This window comes from Buteo buteo, chromosome 18 (assembly GCF_964188355.1).
Source record: "Buteo buteo chromosome 18, bButBut1.hap1.1, whole genome shotgun sequence".
NCBI classification, from domain to species: domain Eukaryota; kingdom Metazoa; phylum Chordata; class Aves; order Accipitriformes; family Accipitridae; genus Buteo; species Buteo buteo.
Genome location: NC_134188.1, coordinates 4,307,065 through 4,328,487, shown reverse-complemented (window position 1 = coordinate 4,328,487; position 21,423 = coordinate 4,307,065). Strand labels below are relative to the sequence as shown.

The 21,423-nt window shown below is 44.3% G+C and overlaps 1 protein-coding gene across 9 annotated transcripts in view; it reads right to left on the bottom strand.

Annotated features, from left to right (window-relative positions):
• KATNAL1 (katanin catalytic subunit A1 like 1) overlaps window positions 1-21,423 on the bottom strand; it is a 58,576-nt gene that overhangs the window by 6,673 nt on the left and 30,480 nt on the right. For 8 of the 9 annotated variants that reach the window (XM_075050653.1, XM_075050654.1, XM_075050651.1 and 5 more), the window contains 5 exons: window positions 18,822-18,980; window positions 17,824-17,950; window positions 16,725-16,859; window positions 14,264-14,390; window positions 9,114-12,727 (listed from right to left, as the gene is read on the bottom strand). In XM_075050653.1, the coding sequence (XP_074906754.1) occupies window positions 12,529-12,727; window positions 14,264-14,390; window positions 16,725-16,859; window positions 17,824-17,950; window positions 18,822-18,980 (747 nt within the window). In that variant the 3' untranslated portion in view covers window positions 9,114-12,528. Of the gene's footprint in view, window positions 1-9,113; window positions 12,728-14,263; window positions 14,391-16,724; window positions 16,860-17,823; window positions 17,951-18,821; window positions 18,981-21,423 lie in introns of those variants that run through there. The other variant, XM_075050658.1, reaches the window with a different exon arrangement.

Below are 21,423 nucleotides of genomic sequence, written 5' to 3'. Positions count from 1 at the left end.
ATGAATCTCGAAAGCAGTTCGAACCCTTTCTTTCCCTGATGATTTTGTGCTCTCTTAAGGACATATTGCTGCAGATGGCTGCATTCGGGAGGTTTCTGTTGGCTCTAGGAGTCAAGTGGTCTTCAAGAATTCAGAGCTCAGCAGGACTTTGAATCCCTTCCAGCTGAGCTCTTGTGCTCTGCAGCCTCTGCGCAGCTTAAGAAATGTCAATATTTACCAATTTGGTGCAAGCACACATCCTGAGGAACCCTAAATCAAAGGGTTATAGGCTCCGCATACACAGTGTATAAAACCCTGTTGAAGGGATTTGTGCTGGCTGAGCAAGCGGGTTCTGCACACTCAATAGCTGCATATTCCTGTACAGGAAAATGACATGGAACACTCTGAGGCTTAAATAAAAAACAAGGCTTAAATGTAAATTCATAATGCGTCCTGAGAGACTGGAGGAGATATTGAAACATTTGTAGCATGCTAAACTCATTCTTGAGGAAAAAATGAATTTGTTTCAAGGTAAAACTGAATGCAAAGTGCAGAGCTTCCCACTGATGCAAGTGGTCCAGCTTTGTGCCATGTAGCAACAGCAGCTGGAAAATCCTGGTGGGAGCAGAAATCCTTCAGGTAGCCGAGCCAGGGGATATGCTCCCATCTCTCTTCAGGGGCAAATGGAAACGGTCCCAGCCTCATCTTCACAAAGAGCAGGCAAAGCCCCGTCCAGTTGCTCGCACCCCACAGTGCCCCAGTTGGCTCCAGGAGCTGCCTGGCCAAGCAAGAAGCCATCCCATGGCAGCGGTCTGGACAGCATCCTTCAGCAAAGGCTGTGCTTGATCGCAGCCTCTTGGGAGGACATCATCCATCGGTCTGCTGACAAACATCGGCAACAGCAACAAACCATCAGTACACCCCGGCTGTGTCCGTGATAGATCTCCCGTTGCTGCCCTTGCCTCTTCCTTTGCCTGCCTTGGCTTGTCTCGCTGGTGTCCCAGGTTTCTCGTTCAGGCTGGGGTGGTCATTCCCTGCGTGCCTGTCCAGCACCTCACACAACCAGGCCACTCATCTGCCACCATCTCTGAGGAGATGCCGTGCCCACAAGAAGATCAATTGTCTTAGCAACACCCCTGTAATGGGACCCTCTGTCCCCCTCCCTTGAGAAGATGGGTGAGAGTGGGCAGCTTGGCAATAAACGTGTTTTGAGCGCTCTTCCTGAATCAGCTCCAAACCTCTTTGTAAGAGACAAAAATCTGGTGTGCTGCACTGAGAGACAAGGGGGCAACCAATTCTCTGCAGCAGCAGGGGGATTTCTGGGGAACTCCCTTACCCTAGCTGCAAAGCACAACCATCTATCCAAGCAGGAGAAGGTGAGGGCATCCGAGTCCTTCTGCAACCCAAATCAAGGAATTTGGTTTTAGCAAGTGTTAGCAAAACTCACCAGTTATGAGAAACCATGATTTAACCACTGAAGCCATATAAACTATGAATCTCTTTTCTCAGAGCATAGATCACACTCATCATCTCCCTTTTAGTACATTTGGTGTAAGTAACAGTATTTCCAATCACCTTCTCCAGGAACGCCTTCAGCCCTGTGCAGGGTAGATCAGGCTGGAAATGAGCTTGACCCCATCCTGAAGGATGGGGAGACCCGGCTGTTTTCATGCACCACCTCAAGTGCACCACCTCTCCTGAATCTTCATCCCCTTTGCCAGGGTGAATGAGAAGACGCGAGAACCCAAATGATTTTAATGCTGGTTGGAGCAGAAGTGCAGCCTGCCTATATCCTGCAAAAACTCCACAGCTTGAGAGGAAGGAGCCAGGAGTTGTATATCAAAGAGGGAAAAAAGGCTTCCCGGCCCCAAAGGCAACCAGAACCCATGCAGAACAGATTTATAAAATATAGCATGGTGCAAAGAAACACCTCTTTCCAACACCCCTTTCTCCCTTGCCCTACCAACACCCCCTTCTCCCTTGTCCTCCCCTCCTGAGGCTCAGATTTGTTGTTACTGAGTTTCGTTAGGGAAGGAGCAGACACGGGCAGTATCCATCTCTTACCGCCTCTCCTAGCCTGGCCATTGCACTGCAGAGTATTGTCAGAAAGCCACTTGCTGACTCTGACCAGTCCATGCCCACGTTACACGTTTAGGAATCATCCGAGGCACAGTGGAAGCCAGGCTGTATCCCACCCTTCCCATTGCCCAGCGTATCTGCACAGTAGATCCACCGGCAACTGCTGGGCAAGAGTGGTCTGAGGGAAAGACGACTCTGTTTCGGCATCCGAGGGATGCTGTGGTCTGAGGGAAAGATGCTGCAGAAATTGAGACGAAGCATCCGTACAACAGCCTGAGCTCTGGATGTTCAGCGTTCTTTAGGCCCCTGATAACTCCCAAATTTCTCATGCCTTCCTCTCTCCTGCTAAACAATTCCCCCTGCCGTCTCCTGGCAGATCCTACCTAATTAGTACCAGTATCTACAGCTCCCCTGGAAAAATGTCTCTGTCCTGTCCCATCTCATGGTGTTTGCCAGGAGGGACCAGGATGAAGGTGCACAGCCTCCACATTTCCACGCTACCAACTCAGTCTCACTACTTCCAGGGTGTTGGTCCCACTTGGCCAGGCTGAGCTAACCTTGGTTCGGGAAAAACTAAAACCAGGATCATTCCAGGGACCGACGAGGGGGTTTAACTGTCTGCAAAGGAAAACTGCAGTGAGACAGAGCTTGGGGTTGACTTGGATACCGGGGTGGTCAAGGGTCCGTGTGCTCTGTGTCTGCACCCAAGACACTGAGGGACCACGGGACACCTGAAGGTAGGTAACCACCAGGCTGCAATGCTGGTGGGACAGTGAGGGCAAGGGGCACTGAGGAGATACAGGCCAGCTCGGAGAGGTTCTTCCCACCCAAAATTTATCATCTAAACTGCTTCCCCTTGACTCTCTGTATAAGAAATGGCACTCTGGAAGTGCTGCTCATCTGATCCTGGAGCAGGCATCTCAGATGTGTCAGAGAACTCTTGTCCTAAGCTTGCCCATTTCTCTCCACCCACTCTGCAGGGAGTCTGGGTGACCAGCTCAGACACAAATATCTGCAGTTGGACAAGAGGAGCTCCAAACTCAGCCCCCTAAAGCAGCCATGGATCCTAACTTGGGCAGTTGCATCATCATCCCAGGACTAGCTCCAGCAGCAGGAACTCGTACCACCAATCCCTTCCTCATCCTGTCCCACGGTCCTTCCCTGATCGCACTCAACACCGCCTCAAGCAAGCGTGACTCCCCTTTGGGAAGCTGTGCGGTGGGCTCTGTCGGGTGCGTTCAGACACAAGCTTGTTTCCGTCCTTTACTGAATCTGGCCAGGTGTTTTTTTCTTAAGTGTGACAGAGTTTTCTTGTCTTCTTAAACCTGCTCTGCACCATTAGAGGAAAACACTGGCCAGGCAGCCTCCAGGTAAATCCTAGCAGAAGGTCTGAGAGCTGAAACAAGGCATAAAATACCTCTAGGTGGAAGAAGTCTTTGAGAAGCAGACTTGCTGGGTCTCTAATGGGAGACGAAGCCTTCACCTCTGCAGCAAAGCTATGGATGTCTACACGCAGCTGCTGCAGGCTGCAGGCATGCCTACACACAGTCCCAGCACAGCAACACAACCAAAAAAACCACAAAACAGTCCTCATCACTGAGGAGCAGAAGCGCAATAGCTTTATTCCCACCTTGGCTGTAACAACCACCACCAGATATGAAGGGAATCCGCTGAACAGACTCAATCTAAGCGGGTTCATTTTTCACATAATAGGATTTCTGGTGCCAAATGCTTAACGGCTCCCTTTGGGAGGCTGCAGTTTGGTTTTGCTTCTGGACAGCTCAAGAGGAAAGAGCATGCCCTGGAGAACCACGTACCCACAGGGTCCTGCACAGAGTGACTGGGTACCCGTGGCAGTGGGGACCTGAGTACGAGTGTCAGGATAACCTGACCCTGGCTGGGCTCTGTGCATACACAGGAGAAAGGCAGAGACAAGGAGACTGGCAGAAGGTACTTGTGATCCATCCACACTCACCCTCATCCCTGGTTACCGGTGGCCGTACTACCCCTGAAGCTTGTTAGCTGGTCCCAAATCTCTTCTTCCCCTTTGTCTGGGCAGCACCCAAACATCCCCAGAAACGCTGTGGTCTCAAGCTGTGTGGGTGCACCTAGCTGCATCCCCCGTGAACAGAATACCCAAATCTTTTCTCTTGCCATCACCTGGAGAGCTCCTGCATCTTCCCCCCCCTTCCCTGCGTATCCTACTGCCTACCATCATCTCAGTTAACTAATGAGCCCTAGCTGCTGTGCAACAACAATATCCCTAACCCTTCTGCCCTCCTTTAGGTTATACAACCAGAGACTCGGTTTGTTTGCTTGATTACAGCAACATACCCTGATGGCAATTTCTTTTTTTCCTTGCCTTACTGGGTAACTTGCTGTGTATGCCTTATGGACCCATCATGTACACTTCTGGTGATCTGTTTTAAGAAAACAAACAGGCTCAGATGGCAAAAAAGGTTGCTGAAGAGGATCCGTCTTATAAAAGAGACTGAAGGAGCTTGTACAGTCTAACAAAACACAAGGTGTTGCTTTATATGATAAGTCTATAAATACATTCAGGGATCTAGGAGAAATATCAGGGACTAAGAACTATTTGTTAGAAGACGACACTAGCACGAGATCAGATGGATACAAATCAAGTGTGAACTTATTTAGATTGGAAACTAGTAGAAAGCTTCCAAATCATCTGTGAGAACACAAAACATCTGGATATGGCACAGAGCTGGAAAAGGCCTCCTGGGTCACTGGCTGTGGCGGGCTCCGCTCCATCTGAAAACTGATTAGTTTTTCATTTGTTCCTTTGTTTTAAAATAAGTTTCCGGCTCTTCTCCCATCCATGTCTGTACTGCATGCCTGAGGGAATGCTTTTCCCTCTCCTCACCATTGATTTCCCTTGCCCGGACCGGGTGGGCACCCCGGGATGCTGCCTGGGATGCTGTCCTCCCCTGCCATTGCCCAACCTCCTCCCCAAGCATCTCCCCGGCCGAAACCATTTGCTCCCACACATTTCGCTTGGGGTTGCGTCTTGCAAAAGCGCAGCCGCCTTGGCGGGGGAAGGAGGTGAGCGTGTGGACGGGGCGCCAAGCGTTGCTTAAGCTGGTTCCCGGTTTAAATAAATCTGAATTCCCCAGGATCTAGAGAGAGAGGCTGAGCTGGCAGTGCCGCCGGTGTGCTGCTGGCAGCCCCGCCAGCGGAGGGGCCGGCCGTCTGCCCCGCTCCCCGCCGAGCTGAGCCACGCGGATCCATCACGCAGGGGAGGAGCGCGTGAATCACAGCTCTCAGCTCCTCAGCGAGGGGGAAGGAGCCTGGTCCCCCAGCACCATGGTAGAAATGTCTAATTAGATACAACAGAGGGATAGATATGCATATTCGGGGACCTTTCTACACAAGCATAAATTAAGGAAAGCCAAATATTTATTTTAAATGGCTGTGCCATATGCTGATGAAATGCTAATCTGCACAGAAAAAAACACACTGTAAATAAACTCCCCAGAAGCACCTCACATCCACTGAGCTTCATCTTTCCAAGCAAACTAACAAGAAGAAAATAAAATCAACAGCATCCATTATAGACTCCCTTCCATAAGAAATTCAGGCAAGCTTAGGATGACATGGGCCAGTGCTTTCCAGACTATCATCTGAGGCCCCCAGGAGCCCCACAGGCTATTTGTTAAGGGCTTGCAGAAGGTATTTAAGAAAAACAAACTTGCTGTGTTTAATTCACAATATAGGGATCTTCAGCCTCAGCAGAAAAAATGCTAGGGGGCTGCAAATCAAAAGCAACTGAAAAACACTGTTGTATGCTTTAGGATCAAGAACTGGGAGTCAGAGGGACAGCTTTGTCTCCTCCACTGATCCCAGGACCTTGGGTGAGTGACTTCACTTCCACCTCTCTCCTCATTTTCCTACCACCTCAACTCCCCATAAGCATTTGCAGCATCTCTTCTTGTGCACCTGGACGGTACCCAGCACAACAAAGCCCCAGGAGCCTACAGAAACACATCGCTATTAACATCCCCTTATTCTTCTGGCCCTCCAAAAACACTCCGGCCCCAGCACATCCCAAAGTCTGACGACATTTCAAGATGGGAAGCAAGCTATTCGGAAGTCAAATTTGATTACCTAAAATGTAGTTTTTGTAGTGGCCGTGACAAACCGGCCCTGGAGATTGGCATGTTTTTAAGCAGAAAGGCTGGGCCACGAAACTTGTCGGCAGTGCCTGCGGTTGGCTTCCTTTGTTCACCAAGCCACTTGAACCCCCTTAAATACATTCTCCACACTGGCAAACATGCAAAGACCACTGTTTTTATCAACATGCATATTGCAGTGTTGTCAGCAGCTCCTTAAGGTTATTCCCTTTTTCTTCTCGGTTATATTTATAAACCCTGTGCAGAGTTGCTATGGTTTCTGTTACCGCCAGTCCAATTGGTATTCAGTGCAGTTCCTCTCACCTTCACCATTTGGGTGACCTTTACTTCACAAGGAAGATCTCATGCCATCAGCCCGTTCAATTAGATGTCACACAACACGCTGTGCAAGAACACCAACTGCTAAGCAAAAGAGGGCTCTGTGGAACCAATTCATCTGCAAAGGCTGTCTGAGAGATGGATAAACAATGGTAATTATTTCAAAACAAATTGGAACCAGAAAGTGCAACCCAGCAGTGTAACTGCTAGACAAAAAGGAAAACCACAAAAAGAAGAAATTTCAGCTCTCAACGTCGCGGGTACTCCGGTATCTTCCTCTAGGCAAATATTTTTCTACCTTTCTTACTCTCCAAAGTCAAGTTCAAAAAACTCTTACTTCCAAGACAGTTTCTTTTACATCGGTTGAACAACTTATGCAAGAGACTGCTCATGAATGGGAGCAACACAGTTGTAAACTGGCAGTAAGAATTTATCTCTTTTTCAAACTAATATTCTAAATGTTATATATAAGTGACTTTGCACAAAGCTACACTGCTTACCGTACAGCCAGACAGCCAAGCGGGATGCATGGTGCTTTCCTCCAAAAGTAAGCATGCTGGGAATGGGCTCAGCAGCTCCATGTACCAACCAGATCATGGGATCCCCAAAACCCTAACCCAGACACCGAACAAAACCTCCATGGCTTCCCCCTAACTCTGAGAAAAACGTTCCTACTACAACAAAGAAGTCACAAATACACAAAAGTCAGAGAACAGAGCTCGGACACGATACGACCCTAACTCTGCCCATGCAGTAGGAATGGCAACATCCCCACACTTTGCCTCTTCCTAATAAAGCCAGAACTTTCCTTGTGGCACTTCTTCAGCTGCTGAGGTAAGCGTTCTAGCATCGGGCAACCAGGCTAGCCAAGACATCTCATCCCATACGCTTTTAATGCTAGTTGGGGCCTTCTAAAGAAGAGGAAAATGGCCTGGATTTTTCCAAGACACCTAGGTGCAGATATGTGTAGGAGCATGGCGCTTTAGCTGATCAAAACCCAGCTCTGTATTGTACAAAAGAAGCTCCTCTGTTATAGGTACTGAACAACCGTGTATGCGGTAAGTGGGTCAGAAGAACAGGTCACAACCAGCCTACAAAACCAGGCTGCCTTAGAAAGCAGAGAAGGTCAAATGCCCCTGTGCTGTGGGAGGTGGGAACACTGCTTGCCGCTGCAGCTCTGTGGCTAAGGTTCGTGTGGAAGCTGGGCTCTGAAACACAGGTGATTCAGGCATCCACAGCCACGGCCAAGCTTTTGCGCCGCGCTCTCACGAAACCCTTGACGTCAGCAGGGAAAAAGACCATGCACCACATTCTCTGAACCGAAGCATCTCTCTGCCTTTGCTCTCACCAACGTGGTTGGCTTTACGCAGTCTGTTCTATTCCATCAGAGGGCTACTGAGACTACTCCTGGCCAGCCTGGCTGCAGTCTGCACCTACAGTGTTTTTCGGCGGGCAGCTCACACAGCGTGGGCCTCGGCCGCTGCTGCGGTGCTGATACTCACTTTACACCAGCGTGTTGCTCTGGCACTCCCAGGCTCCCTGCTTGCTCCCTGGCAGCACAGTGTCACCTGTATGTTCATCCTGTACTTTTCTGTCACTACAGATCCAAAAAAAAAATCTCGGTCCACAATCTGATTCAGGGTGGCTTATTCCAAAAACAGACCAAAAAAATTTCCATTCTTTCCTCTGCTGCTTCCACCTCATGCCTGGATTGTACAGCTAAGTCTTTGCTCGCTTGCTGGAGGACTTCTTTACAGCGCACAAGCTCTTTCATCTTTACCATGATCAGAACAAGTCAGTGCACCTTTGCTATTTCACAGTCTCTTTTAAACTGGGGTGAGCTGAACTTTCTATGCAAAGATTTGACCTCTCCTGAAATCCCTTGATCAGCAATTTCCCTCGCTTGCTCTTTCATGTTTGAGGCATTATGAAACACTGGAAACTACACATTCTTTCATAAGGAAGTTAGTGAGAAAATTCAAATAATCAACTCAGTCCCAGGAGACTTGGGGTCTCTTTCCAAGTTTGAAAGCTCTTTCCTAACAGAAGTTTTGCTCTTGAAAGTCTTCTGGTTAGCAGGCAGCTGATGATATAGCTTCTCTGGAGCCTGATTATACTTCCAGGCCAGAGGCAAGTAATAAAAAAAGCCCGCCTGGCTCTGTGAGGTCTGAATCAGGTGCTAACACTGAACATCTGCTGGGGCCTCTGCTGTCCTCTCCCCCACCCTCCTTCCACGTGCTGGGCATTGGAGCGTTCTCCATTTTATGGCCTGTGGCAATGAAAGGCCAATTTAAGAGGCAAAGCATTGCTGACAGCATTATCCAAAAAAACCAGACTCTGCTTTAACTGCACTCTGTCCAGGACTTTGGTGAGTCCAACACCGCCGTGACACGCTGAAAAGATCTCCATTGTAGGGCAGCCTTTGGAAACAGTTACCAGCAAAGCATTCACAGCCCAACCCGAGCGAGACAGACTCTACACGTACATTTATTACTTCATACAACCAGATTGCTTATTGTACAAAAACTAACAGTGCCACCCAAGAGGGCCTTCACAGATGTTTAGAAAGAGACATGTAAACACAGCTTTAAAACATGTTTTTTTATGTAATTTAGGTACAAACTACTGAAGCACCACACACTGAGTGCATATAGATACACATACGCACATGTGTGCATGTATCTCCATACACACACATACAGACACAGACTGAACAAATTGTCACAGCAGGCTGTGATATGTACATCGCGCTCTGAGGAATCCAACATCCCTACACAAGGGTTTCCACCAGCGGGACACGAATTGGACTTACGCTGAGCCGTAAGCTCATCCTTAGGTCCTTGACTTGCTGTCACTGTTGGCCTGGCTTTCCTTCCCTGGGTGCTCCTTGCTGCACCCCGCCGCTGGCTCCCCTCTTGAGTTAATAACCCAATCTCCAAGCCCACCTAGGTGAGTGCACCAGCGTGACTTGGTAAAGATGTAAGGGTCAGCATACAGGGTCAGGTCCCTATCCTGAAAAGTCTCAGCAGGGAAAGGACGGTCTCTGTCTTCCAGGGGCCCAAGTCACGAGTGTAACGCTTGGGCACAACCATCATACACATAAACATCTACAGCCCAGCAACTTTCACTTTTCTGTTCTGCAGCAGTAAAGGATGAATGGACCTGTACAGGAAAAACGTATTTGGGGTAGAAATCATGACCTTTAGAGAAAAAGACTGCAGCACCTGAATAATTCCTGCTAGAGGGAATGCCCAGTACAGTGACTTTTGCTTAATACCCAAGAGGAAAGCTTAACGCCTTAAGGTAGAAGGTTCATCAAAGAGCTAAGGAATGACATTTTTGCTAAACGGTCTGCTTTCATCTGCAGGAAGGGCACTGCTACTTGCAATATGAAACTGAGAAAACTCGTAATTAGACCTTTCCAAGCAGCAACTGCTGTATCCCAGCACTGCTCTTGCGCAGCTGAACAGGGTAAGTTATTGGCATTCATGTCTATTCCCTTCTAGATCTTGCTTGTGTAGACTAAGCTCCTTGGGCAGCAATAGCCTCTCTAGTGAGAGAACTTGAAATGCTAATCTGGCATTGGCCACAAAAGATTTGCATAGCTCTACTGATTTCTACTGCAGTAAAACAAACAAACAAGAGTAACGGCTGCAGCCTACAGCTTTTGTAAGGAAGAAATGACAAACTCTAGTCATGTTTTCAAAGCTTTCTCTCTATAGAGGTCCACTTATTCTCTGGGAGGAACAGACTAGCCCTGGTAGGAATTTATCCAAAAATTATAAAGACTCAACACAGTTTCTGCTTGCTCATCTTCCAATGCAGAGAGAACTGTTCCTTTTAGTCTGACAGCCACAGGTACTGTGAATCCCAAGGGCTCTGCTGTGCACTTAGTGCAAACTGGTCAGGAAAGAAGCATTTATTCTCCCTGCAGCTGAAGATGGTAAAAGCTGGTGTTCTTTCTGCACTAACCTCCCTGTCCAGGAGTGTAACAGGGCCTAAAGCTAGGCAGCAGAGATGCTCTGTCCTTGGAAAGATATGAACAGCAGCTGTGTCTCAACCGGTCTGGGGGCCCCAGAAGATATTTTTCTGGAGTGCCACATGGAAACATGCTTCTAAAGCCCTGACTGAGTTTCATGTCAAATGCAAGGTTGACAGAATCTCCATAGTGTTTCTCCATGCAAATTGGGGCAGCCCTTTATGACAGCATCAAACTGAGACATGGTCTTCACATACAAAGAAAGAAAAAAGAATACTGACAGACAAAGCAGCAATGCTAAAACAGCTTCAAAAGTCACTCACGTAATCAAATAGATGCTGCAGAGCTGTCATGCACGTATCCTGACAGTCCTTGCTATTGAACAGTAAACAGACTTGAGCAGCATTTGCCTTAGTGGTTCACATGTCATGGCCCAAGAGACCAGTGTGCTGAATTACTGACATTATCGGGAACTTCCAAGAACTAGCAAAAAGGAGCAAATAAAGATATACTTCCATTCAAGAGGAGGTATTATCTGTTTCTTATTCCAATTTCCCACATCTGGCTATGCCACTAGGAGTCTCAGCAGAGAGCTGAAGGGCAGAATACCCACAGAACCGCAGAGCAACTCAAATCCACCAAGATACTTCGGGCCTAGATCACAAAATCACCAAAAATTTGAGAGCTTGCATATTCCTCCATAAATTTGACGTCTCCTTCTCATTCTTACCATGGGACACCTTCGTATGTCAGACTCACAGCCCAAGTCTGTGAAAAGCTCACATAGTCAGCATGACAGTTATACTCTAGAGAGACAATTTCTCATGCTAGACTTTACAACCCAACCCTTCTCATCCCTGCACTTGTACGTGGGAAGGGAAGAAACAAATAAGAACATAAATGAGATCATACAGATTATTTTCCCCAAATCAATAACATTTACACATTTTTAAGAAACCTTCATAAAAAAAAATAAGCATGAACAGTTCTACAACATAAACAGGTGCAAATCCCATTGCCTAGTAAAGCTAGGAAAGAGTTCATGTCTAATCAGAAGTCAAAGTCCACAGCCATATGTTTTAAGGACAGCCTTGTGTTTTAAAGACAGCCTCGATGTTAGTGTCTTTACTGTATTAAACTCTTGGTACTTTAATAATAACAATAACAATAATAATAGTAATAATAATAATAATAATAATATCTAGACAGCACAGACAAAGTATAGGATGATACATACGCATAGAAGTGCAAGATGTAACATAAGTCAAAGTGCCTACTGGTCAAACTTCAAAGTGATTACTGGTCAAACTGGTACAAACTATGTTCAGAGATCAAGCACAAACCAGACTAAGAGCAGTCAAGGCCCTTTTCTTTTCCTCTCATTTCCATCAGAATTCATCACAGGTAACACCAATCCAGTCTGAAGTGACATCAATTCCAAATGGGTGTACATGAGAGGAGAGCCAAGCCCATGCCTTGATGGAAAACTGATCCTTCTTTCCTCTGTGTATTGCCAATTAATCCACAGGCTTCGCTCTGAGTATCCGAGCAGAGAGAGAGAGAACAGTAAATTCGATGCCACATTCAAGTGAGGCAGAGTCAGCAGCTCAACAGAAATGTAGTGCTTAAGAGCAGGGGGTACAGCAAGCCCTTGCTAGCTCCTCTGGAGTCATCCCCCAGCTGATTTATTGATTCCAGCCATGAAAGATGACTATGAGGAGGTTAAGTAACACTGCTCTTCATTGGAAAATAAAAAGATTATCCTCACAAGTGTAATTTTTCCCTTCCTGTTTGTCTTATTTTACTATTTCAGAGATAAAAATATCTTTTACAGTACCAGCTCATTATTGTGTTCATTCCCTTTAAAGGCAAATGGAGTTTAAAAGATCTTGTCACCAGAAGGGGGTGGGATGGGGGCAGAGGCAGACCTTTTATTAAACCTTTAAAAAGACTTTTAACTCATTTTGCAACTGAAAACAACAAAAGCCATAAAACTCTAGCAAAGGAGAACTGTCACTGAGATTAAGCAGATCCAAACTCCGCCATCCATTTTTCATACTTCTCCAGGTCTGCAGCAGAAACAGATTTGGAGATTTTCTTCAGAGCCAGCTCAAAGTCCCCCTTGGTAACCGGCATCTGAAGCTCCTCTTTAGAAAGTGCACGAATCTCTTCTGGAGTTAAGCCGTTAATACGTCGTCTCATTGCCATTAAAGACGCATCCCTAGAAATACAGGACAATGTATGGGAGCTAATTGCTAGCAGCATGTGCTGTAAGCCTATGAATTTTGATTGTATTCTCTTGCTAGAAACCACTGGCAGGAACACTTAAGAGAGCATTTATTTACCATAGAAGATGCGGTTCACATCTTTCTTAGCTTCCATGTTCCCAGATCACTACATTAATTCAACGTAAAGAATGCATTGGCACCAAAACCCATTTAAGCATATGGTAAATGTGCAGAGATAATTAAAACTATAAAACTGAAAACCTTTTACAATGATTCATAGAGATGAAATTTTACAACTTCAGTGCAGGAAAGGGCAGGGTGGGAGACGAACTGCACTCAAAGACTCAAAGACTTTTTTTTTTTTTTTTTTTAAAGTAGTCTGGATTTTGCACCCCCATCCTCTCAGATTTCAACCTTCTCCCCACCGTGTAGCCCAAAAGGACGGTCAGCACGTGTTCAGACTGCAGCCCAGCTCTGTTGCCTGCTCGGACATAGCACCTGAATCTGTAAAGGGCAGAGCAGGAGGCATCAGACACTAGCATCATGCGGTCCTGCACAGCTGAGGGCACCGGTGCCCGTGGCTCCTCATGCCCTACCTGCTCTGTGACTCCTCCCCAGCTCGGACGCTGCCAGCGTGGCCCACTGGCATGGAGAACACTGCTCATTTCTCACACCATGCAGTCTGGAATTACATTTTCTCTTTCCCCAGGTTTTTCCCAGCAAGGGATAACAGAGGCCTCAGGGAGAACAGGTAATTTAACTATTGCACTGCATGACACACACCAAGTTTTCAAAACCATGGAGTCATTTCACAATTTCAGCAAAGCAGCAGGGGAAGAAAAAAAAAAAAAATCCCAAGCCATGTTCTTAAAGGATCAGTTTCTCTTGGCAGGGATCCTAATGTTATAAGGCACATAGACTTCCTTCCGATAAGTTTTTTCAAATACCTATCCTTCACCAGAAAAGACAAGTTTGTCAAAAAATGGAACAAATTGTGGGAAAAGGATAGAAATAAATCCAATACTAATGCTATAAACTATCTGTATCACCCTTGCACCTAGAGGATTCAGGCAGAAATCAGGACCGTTCTGCACTGGGGGCTGTCCAAACATACAGCATATAGAAGCCCCAAAGAAGTGTTCTGTGAAAGGTTCCTTTGTAACACAAAATTCTAGCTCTTAAACTCATGGAATCTAAAAATAAATAAATAAATAAATAAATAAAACCAAACCTGTTTTGCACTACATTAACAAATGCAGACAAATGCAGTAAATGCAGCCAACAGTAACATGAGATTTGCTCAGAGAATTTTCTTCTCTTCAGATCCAAGAAAACTTAACAACATATTACTCCATGGTCTTTAGACCCCTCCATATGACAGTAACACATGGTTCCAGTAAATAGATTTGGGCTTCAAACATAGTTTCTGCTAGCATGGCTTCAGTTGTAGTTGGTATTGCCTTTTATCACATAATGCAAACTATGACGTTCTATGCAGTTTTATTTGCAAATTAAGGGGAATGAGATACCTGCAAACATTAGTGATGTCAGCACCAGAATAGCCTTCAATCTTCTCAGCAATTTCTTCAAGGCTGATATCAGGATCCAGTTCCACTTCCCGAAGATTAATCTTAAGTAGTTCTGCTCTGCCTTTTGCTAGAACATAAAAATATGTATTTGAAGACTTGCAAGAGTAACATTAAAAAGAGATATAAATACAACGTAGATTTTTCAGTGAAAAGTACAAACAAAAGGGCTTAACATAAGAAAAGGAAAGAGACAGAACAAGTCATAGTAAAGTGTGCAATCTAATACAGTAAAGTATATGGCTAAAAGCAGTATATTAAAACAGCATGCTCTAGAGACATTTTTCAAAGTCATACGTCATTAAAAATGTCTGTTATGTCTCAGGTGACAAAGCATTTGGTCACATACTCCCCAAGGGCACAAAAGCACAATCCTACAAATGTCTGCTTCTTCTCACATCCCTTTGGATTCACTCGTCGTTCAAGTGTTTGACTGCATATTATTCACAGTTTCATTAGAACCACAATGAGGATTCTATTAACAGAGCTTCAGATAGCACAAACCCCTTAACAATAGGCTGAACTTTAAGCATATGTTTAAGCACTTTACTCAGCTGGGACCCAAGAAAGCTGCTGAAGCCTGATAGAAAACAGATACATTAATACAGTAAACATATTTAATATATTTACAATACAAATGTCCTGGTATCCCACTTTCAGACCTAGATGCAGTGTGCACACAGTGATAACCAGCTGTGTAAATGAGCACTTACGCAGCAAATTAACCATTTTTCTTGTAGAGGGTATGGGCATATGTGCATTTGGGTACACATGTTAAGCAGCCTACACTTATAAGAAGGAATTCACATTTGACAGCTTAGGCCTCAGTGTTACTCTGCACAAGAACGGTAAAAAAGAGGACGAATGCTTTCCTGGCTTCTACTGTACAGAAAAATATACCAGGTCAGCATCTTTATTTCCACAGTGACCAATTTTTATGACCTAGGAAACAGGACAACCACAACAGAAGTAGCACTAGGAAAAGCTAAAAGTCTTAAGGAAATGTCCACGCTATTTTTTTATTTATTGCTATCCCTAATTAATTTTTTTTTTTTATTTTGGGGGGAGGGGAAATATAAAAGAAATTAGAAAGCTTGTCTAAAGCTGCTGGTTTTGTGTGCTTTGCAGAACTGTCAAGAATATAGTTATCAAACACACATAACTGGCACTAGCTATAAAATGGGGATTTTTTATTTATAGAGCACGATGTACATACAGCATACCTGCAGAGAGCATCCTGTATCGGAGAACATTCTTCTAATCTTTGCTATGGGGTTAAGCAAGTCCTTGCAGTATTTTGAAAATGAAACACGGTAGAATATATACTTGCATCAAATTCTACAATATACAGGTGTATATATGACATATCATGTCACTTTTTCAATTAAAATGCCAGACCACATCAAATCACACAGCAGTTATAAATGCATCATTTAGACTTGCCCAGAACAGCTCAACATTCTTATTTCCAGAATAGATGCAACAGAACATAAGACTGGAAATAAAACCAGAGCACATCTCATATGTTGTCCAGGGTGTAATACACTATGTCAAAAAACAATCTGGTTTAATTAGAAACAAGAGCATGAGCTGATAGGATTTTAAACTAATTGGTCATAAAGACAGGCATCCTGTTAGGAGCTGTTACCGCCTGTAAGCTGCAAAGACAAGCTGTAGAGCTATTAAGTGTCCTTATACCTGCTAAACTCAATCACAACTGCTGTCACTATGAACACACATCTTGTTATCTTGAGTGCTCATGCAGGGAGATGAGGCATCCACTGTACCAAGAAGAAACGAAGCTATGCAAACTTCAAGTGATGGGAATCTCAAAATTAATAGGACAGGTGAATGACAGCTAAGAAAGACAATACAAGCCGAGACATCTTAGGGCAGCAAAGTAATCAGCCTGCTGCATTCTGAGTAACTCGAAGCACAGTCATAAAGGCGAGCAAGCAGTGATTTACAATGAACTGAGCCTGTAAGTGAAAATTCATGGATCCACTTCTTTGCATTTGTCTGCAAGGGCACGGAGTGCATTTGCAATATTTCTGAACATGTCCAAAGGCTGCCTTTGATGATCACTCAAGGATTGACTGTTAAACATTTAAAATAATTCCAAGCTCATTAAAACTAACTCTCTTTCAAAATGTAAGAACCCATCAATGGGCTTGCAATGAAATGCTGCAGCTCTTTGTTTTTAAGCCCCCAAGCAAGTAGTATTTTTTTTTCTTTCTCTCACTCTCTTTAAAATTAAAGCAACCCAGCCAAATGATTAACCCCTGAATTTCACTGCTCATCACAAAAACATCAAGCTTCTCCTCCCAAACCCAACAGTCCTGCAGTAATCCTAAGCTCATCTTGCAAAGGCCATTTTAAAGGAAAATGGTCATAGCAAACATACCTGTGGGCAAAGGTATATAAATCCTCTTCTCCAGTCTCCGTCGGAGAGCTTCATCGATATCCCAGGGAAAATTTGTAGCAGCTAATACCATAACCATCTTGGAAGGGTCATCATTTTCCAGAGCACCACCTACCCCTGCAAGCACAACAGTTTAGAGCAATTTCACTCCACAGCTCTTATTGATTGAGACGCTTGCTAAAAAACACTGCACAGACAAACATTGCAAAAGCCTGGACAAAGCTAAGCAACAGCTCTATATAGTCCTAGTGCTCCTTTCCAAAATTCCCATAGCTTAGGTGTGACAAGACCATCATTGTCACAGAAAGGGGGACAGGTCATTCTTTTGCTGAGTCAGGGGAGAGCTTTCTTTGACAGTGCTAATAACACAGTCATATGTGAGTATAGCCCTACTAGTCCCATCAAAAGTGGTATATCTGTCAAATCTCACAATGGAAGAAATAGGAATCACTCCTTGGCCTCCCAAATGAGGACTGGAAAGAAATTATCACTTGGGGGAAAAAAGTTGCCTACCCTGAGTTTACCACAATGAACCTGCACATTTGAGGACATTAATAAATAGTAGTTAAACAATAGCCGCAATACAGAGGTGGTTATCAAACCACTACACCATACAGTATTTCTCAGATGGTCATTCTCGTTATGTGCACCTGCACTGAACAGGTACTAAATCCGACTAAAAGGTTAATATTAGCTGCCACCACAGAACACAGCAAAATCAGATCTCACAATGGGGTCCCTGAGCTGGAGACTCTGGCAAAGGGGAAAAATTTGTTCAAATTGCATAAAATTAAAGACCTGTATTAAACTGCACAAATCTGCATGATCTGCTTCTCCTAGAGTCTGTCTCTTAAATAGGAGCTTTCAATTTACTATCAAAATGGCCATTTTAGAAAAAATAAAGCAGAATGCCCTTTTCAGTTATCTGCCTTCAAACACTCCAAAAATACACTGCTCTCAAGTTCTGCCCTATTTTTCCCCTACCCATAAAGCCAGGTTTTGCAGATTACTGAAGTGCTTACATTCCCACCTGTAAAGAAATAGCACCCCAGCCCCAAACTTGGATCTAAATACTTGTTACCGTCCATTTGCACAAGCAGCTCTGACTTGACTCTGCGACTCGCCTCGTGTTCATCGGACGTGCCTCTGCGGCTGCAAATGGAATCTATCTCATCAATGAAGATTGTTGTTGGAGCGTAAAACCTTGCCTTTATTCAAATGAAAACATCACTATTAAGGCTGCAGCAGCAAGCACAGGCTCTGATCAGACTACGACCCAGCCCCACTAGACATACTACATACATATCTTCCCTGCCTGTCACAAGAAAAATAATTCAAGATCTTGATTTACAAACTGTCTGGCACATGCTGAAGTTTATACACTTTAAATTGTACTTCTTGAGTCAGGGGTCTTTCAGGGTTGGTTGGTTTTCCTCAGCAACTGGTCTTGCAAAGGGGAAAAGGAACACAATCAAAATACAGGCAGTTTTCATGTCCAGGTTTTTGTGCTGGTGAAGGTTAAGCATAGCGGCCAGAAGGGAGCTCAACCTATCTGAATGGAGACAGGTTTTAACTGAGAGTATTGTAGAAGTGCAATGAGGATCCCAAAGAGGTAAATGACTCTTCAGTATAGGTCCACATGGGCATGTCCTTCACGTACCCCACATGACAGACCGTACCCACACTTCACTGAGAAGCCTGTGTCCATCATTCAGAACAGAATCAGAACTAAAACATGTATCGCTTCTAGAATAACAGTTCCAAATCCCTTCCATTTTCAAATCTACTTCCCATGGGCTTGTTATCCCACAACCAGTTAAGAACTGAATTTCTGTCAAGGTCACAACTCTATATTTAGTCTGGAAAATGCTATCCTAAACATGAGTGATGAACCATTTCCTTCTTAATCCTCAACAACATACCAGAAAAGGCTGGAAACACAGAGATTATGTTTTTCTAACTGGCTGAAGGGACGTCAGTTCAATGAACTCTGTGCTTCCAACACGCTACTGGAGGGGCAGGAAACCAAGAGAGATGTCCTTTCTCACCTTACTGATCCCCAGATCATCGAGGACATACCATTTCAAACAAGAGGCGGACCAGCTTCTCGGACTCCCCCCGGTATTTAGACGTCAGGGTAGAGGAAGACACATTGAAGAATGTTGTTCCACATTCTGTAGCAACAGCTTTCGCTAGCATTGTTTTGCCAGTGCCAGGAGGACCAACCATCAGCACGCCCTGAAAGGTGAAAACAAAGGTAATGAACAACAAATAAACTTTGCAATTGGTACTTTACATCTCAGTATGATCCAAGATCTGTATTTAAATTGTTTAATAACATAATCGTCATCAGTGAAAAACAAAAGACAAGAATCCTGCTTTCGAGAACAGTGTGGAAGTGTTCTCTGTTCTCTTCTTACCACTCCACTGGAGTCTGAATCACAAAAGCCGGTAACTGTCACTGCACCTGTCACCTGGGAAGCGGACAACAGATTTACAGCCTTGCTCTGAATCAGACAGAGCCTGGACTTGAACTTAGGCCTTTCCCAACTCACGAGGGGCTGCACAGGCAGATGAAGACAGTGAATTCTTCTTTTTGGAACAAAGGCCCCTTCACAAAGAAAGCTGCACAGAAACCAAAACACTTTTGCAGAAAGTTGGGTTCCCTCAATAGAGTATTTTTCTGTAGAAAAACATTTTGCCAGAAAATCCTGATGATGTATATGTACTAATCTGGTTGATTTTTACATTTAAGTATGCACGAGAGCATTCACTGAATACAATGGTTTGTCATACTGTTTAATCTCTCCATCTCAGTACTTCTGTGGCCATACTGCTGCATCTTAGCAGTTCCTGGATGAAATGCCATCCTCACCAGACTGTTGGATGGCAGAAGAGCACTGCTATTTCTATTTTACAGAAAAGCAACCGTGGCTTATGGGGACTACCGCTCAGTCGCACAAAAGCCTAATATGAACCTCAGTGATTATTCAGAAAGCTTTAAACTAGAAAACTGAACTACAATTGTTAAGTCCCAGGTTGGCATCCACATCATCAGACTGTCTTTCCATCTGTGGTCTATCTGAAAGAGAGAGTAAGAAGCACATGTCTCTGCAGCTCAGCACATTTACCCATCATTACGCAAGCAGGTTTTTAGCTAGACACAGAGTGATCTCAGGACCCATGTTAAGACTGTAGCACTGAGACTGGTTAATCACTCTTAATAATATTTCTAAATACAGTTATCTTTATGTATAGTCTTTCCAACCCTTTCAGCAGCAGTGCTGGAGAGGGACAACACACTGTTCCATGCCTGCATAGCGCCAGAATAGGGCACTGTGATTTTTAAGCATGGCACTATGAAAATGTAGTGCTCAAGCAGCTTAGGTTTTCTCCTTCCCAACTGCAAGATCTTATTACATGCTAACAAGTTTCCTAAAGTAAAGTTGTACTGTGTTGCAAGGGTAATCAAATTAGCTAGAATTAGAATTGCACATCATAATGTGCTTTGCAATTAATAACTTACATAAAATGCCACAGCAATAAAATATCTGTTAAATGCAAGCCACATAGCAAATTAGATTTCATCTGTTCCTCACAAAAATTTACTTCTAAAAGCACAAAGAATGACATGGAAGAGATCTATAAAAACAAATCAACCGGGAATGCAATTATTCAAAAATGTACTATTCAAAAGCAATAGCCTCTCTGTACTCCATTTTCCATTAACTCTTAATACCTTTATTGCCATTTAACACTTAGCTAATGCAAGCTCAACATACATTCATCGGTAAATAAGTTAGAAACGTTCACAAACCATCCATACAGCTAACAGTCCAATGTCACTCCTCAGGCTGCCCAAGGTTTCCTAGGCTCCAGAGCAGCAAGCATAAAAAGTAAATGGACTCTTTTTCTCCCCCTGAACATTCAGACATATACTGTGATTTGAGTCGCTGCATAGTCATACTGATATTATAATAATATTGCAAGTACCACCCTGGAGTGACCGGCTGAAAATTACTCAGCCTGTGATACGCAGGTCAGAGATGACTTACTGTTCTGTCTGAGCTTGAGATGTGTTTATTTAATATTTTAAAAGAACCTGCACTTCAATTTAAATCAACTTGACCCCTCTGTTTGACAAACTGCGTTTACTGTAGGACCTGGTGATACAAGGGACTAACATTATTTTTTGGATATTGCTTTGGTCCTCCATTATCATGGAAGGTCAAATTCTGGCTTCAGTCACACACGCTGCTCACTGTCAAAATCGAAGCCCATCACTTTGCACCTCCTGTGTAACTATTATAGTGACTGTTACCTTGCATGTGAAACTGGTGGCATTTCATATGTGCATAACACAGGTGCAAAGCAGCCACACCAGGTGTAAAGCCAGGGGAAAATCAAGCTTTCTGGGGATAAGGACGATAGAAATACCAGTTAAAAAAAAAAAAGAACTTGAGTTCTCAGCAAAACAAGATGTGCATGGTTGCAAACAGAAACACATAGGATCAAGTTGCTCTTTCTCTCTGCAACTAGGGGGCTGCCACTTACTCGCTAGTTAAAATCCTTGACAAACACAAAGACTTCTTTATTCTTCCTCTAAGGCTCTGTTAATCCAAAGTATTCCAATAAGAAGCTGAAATGCACCGCAGGGAGTAAGTGTTTTGATGAAATCACT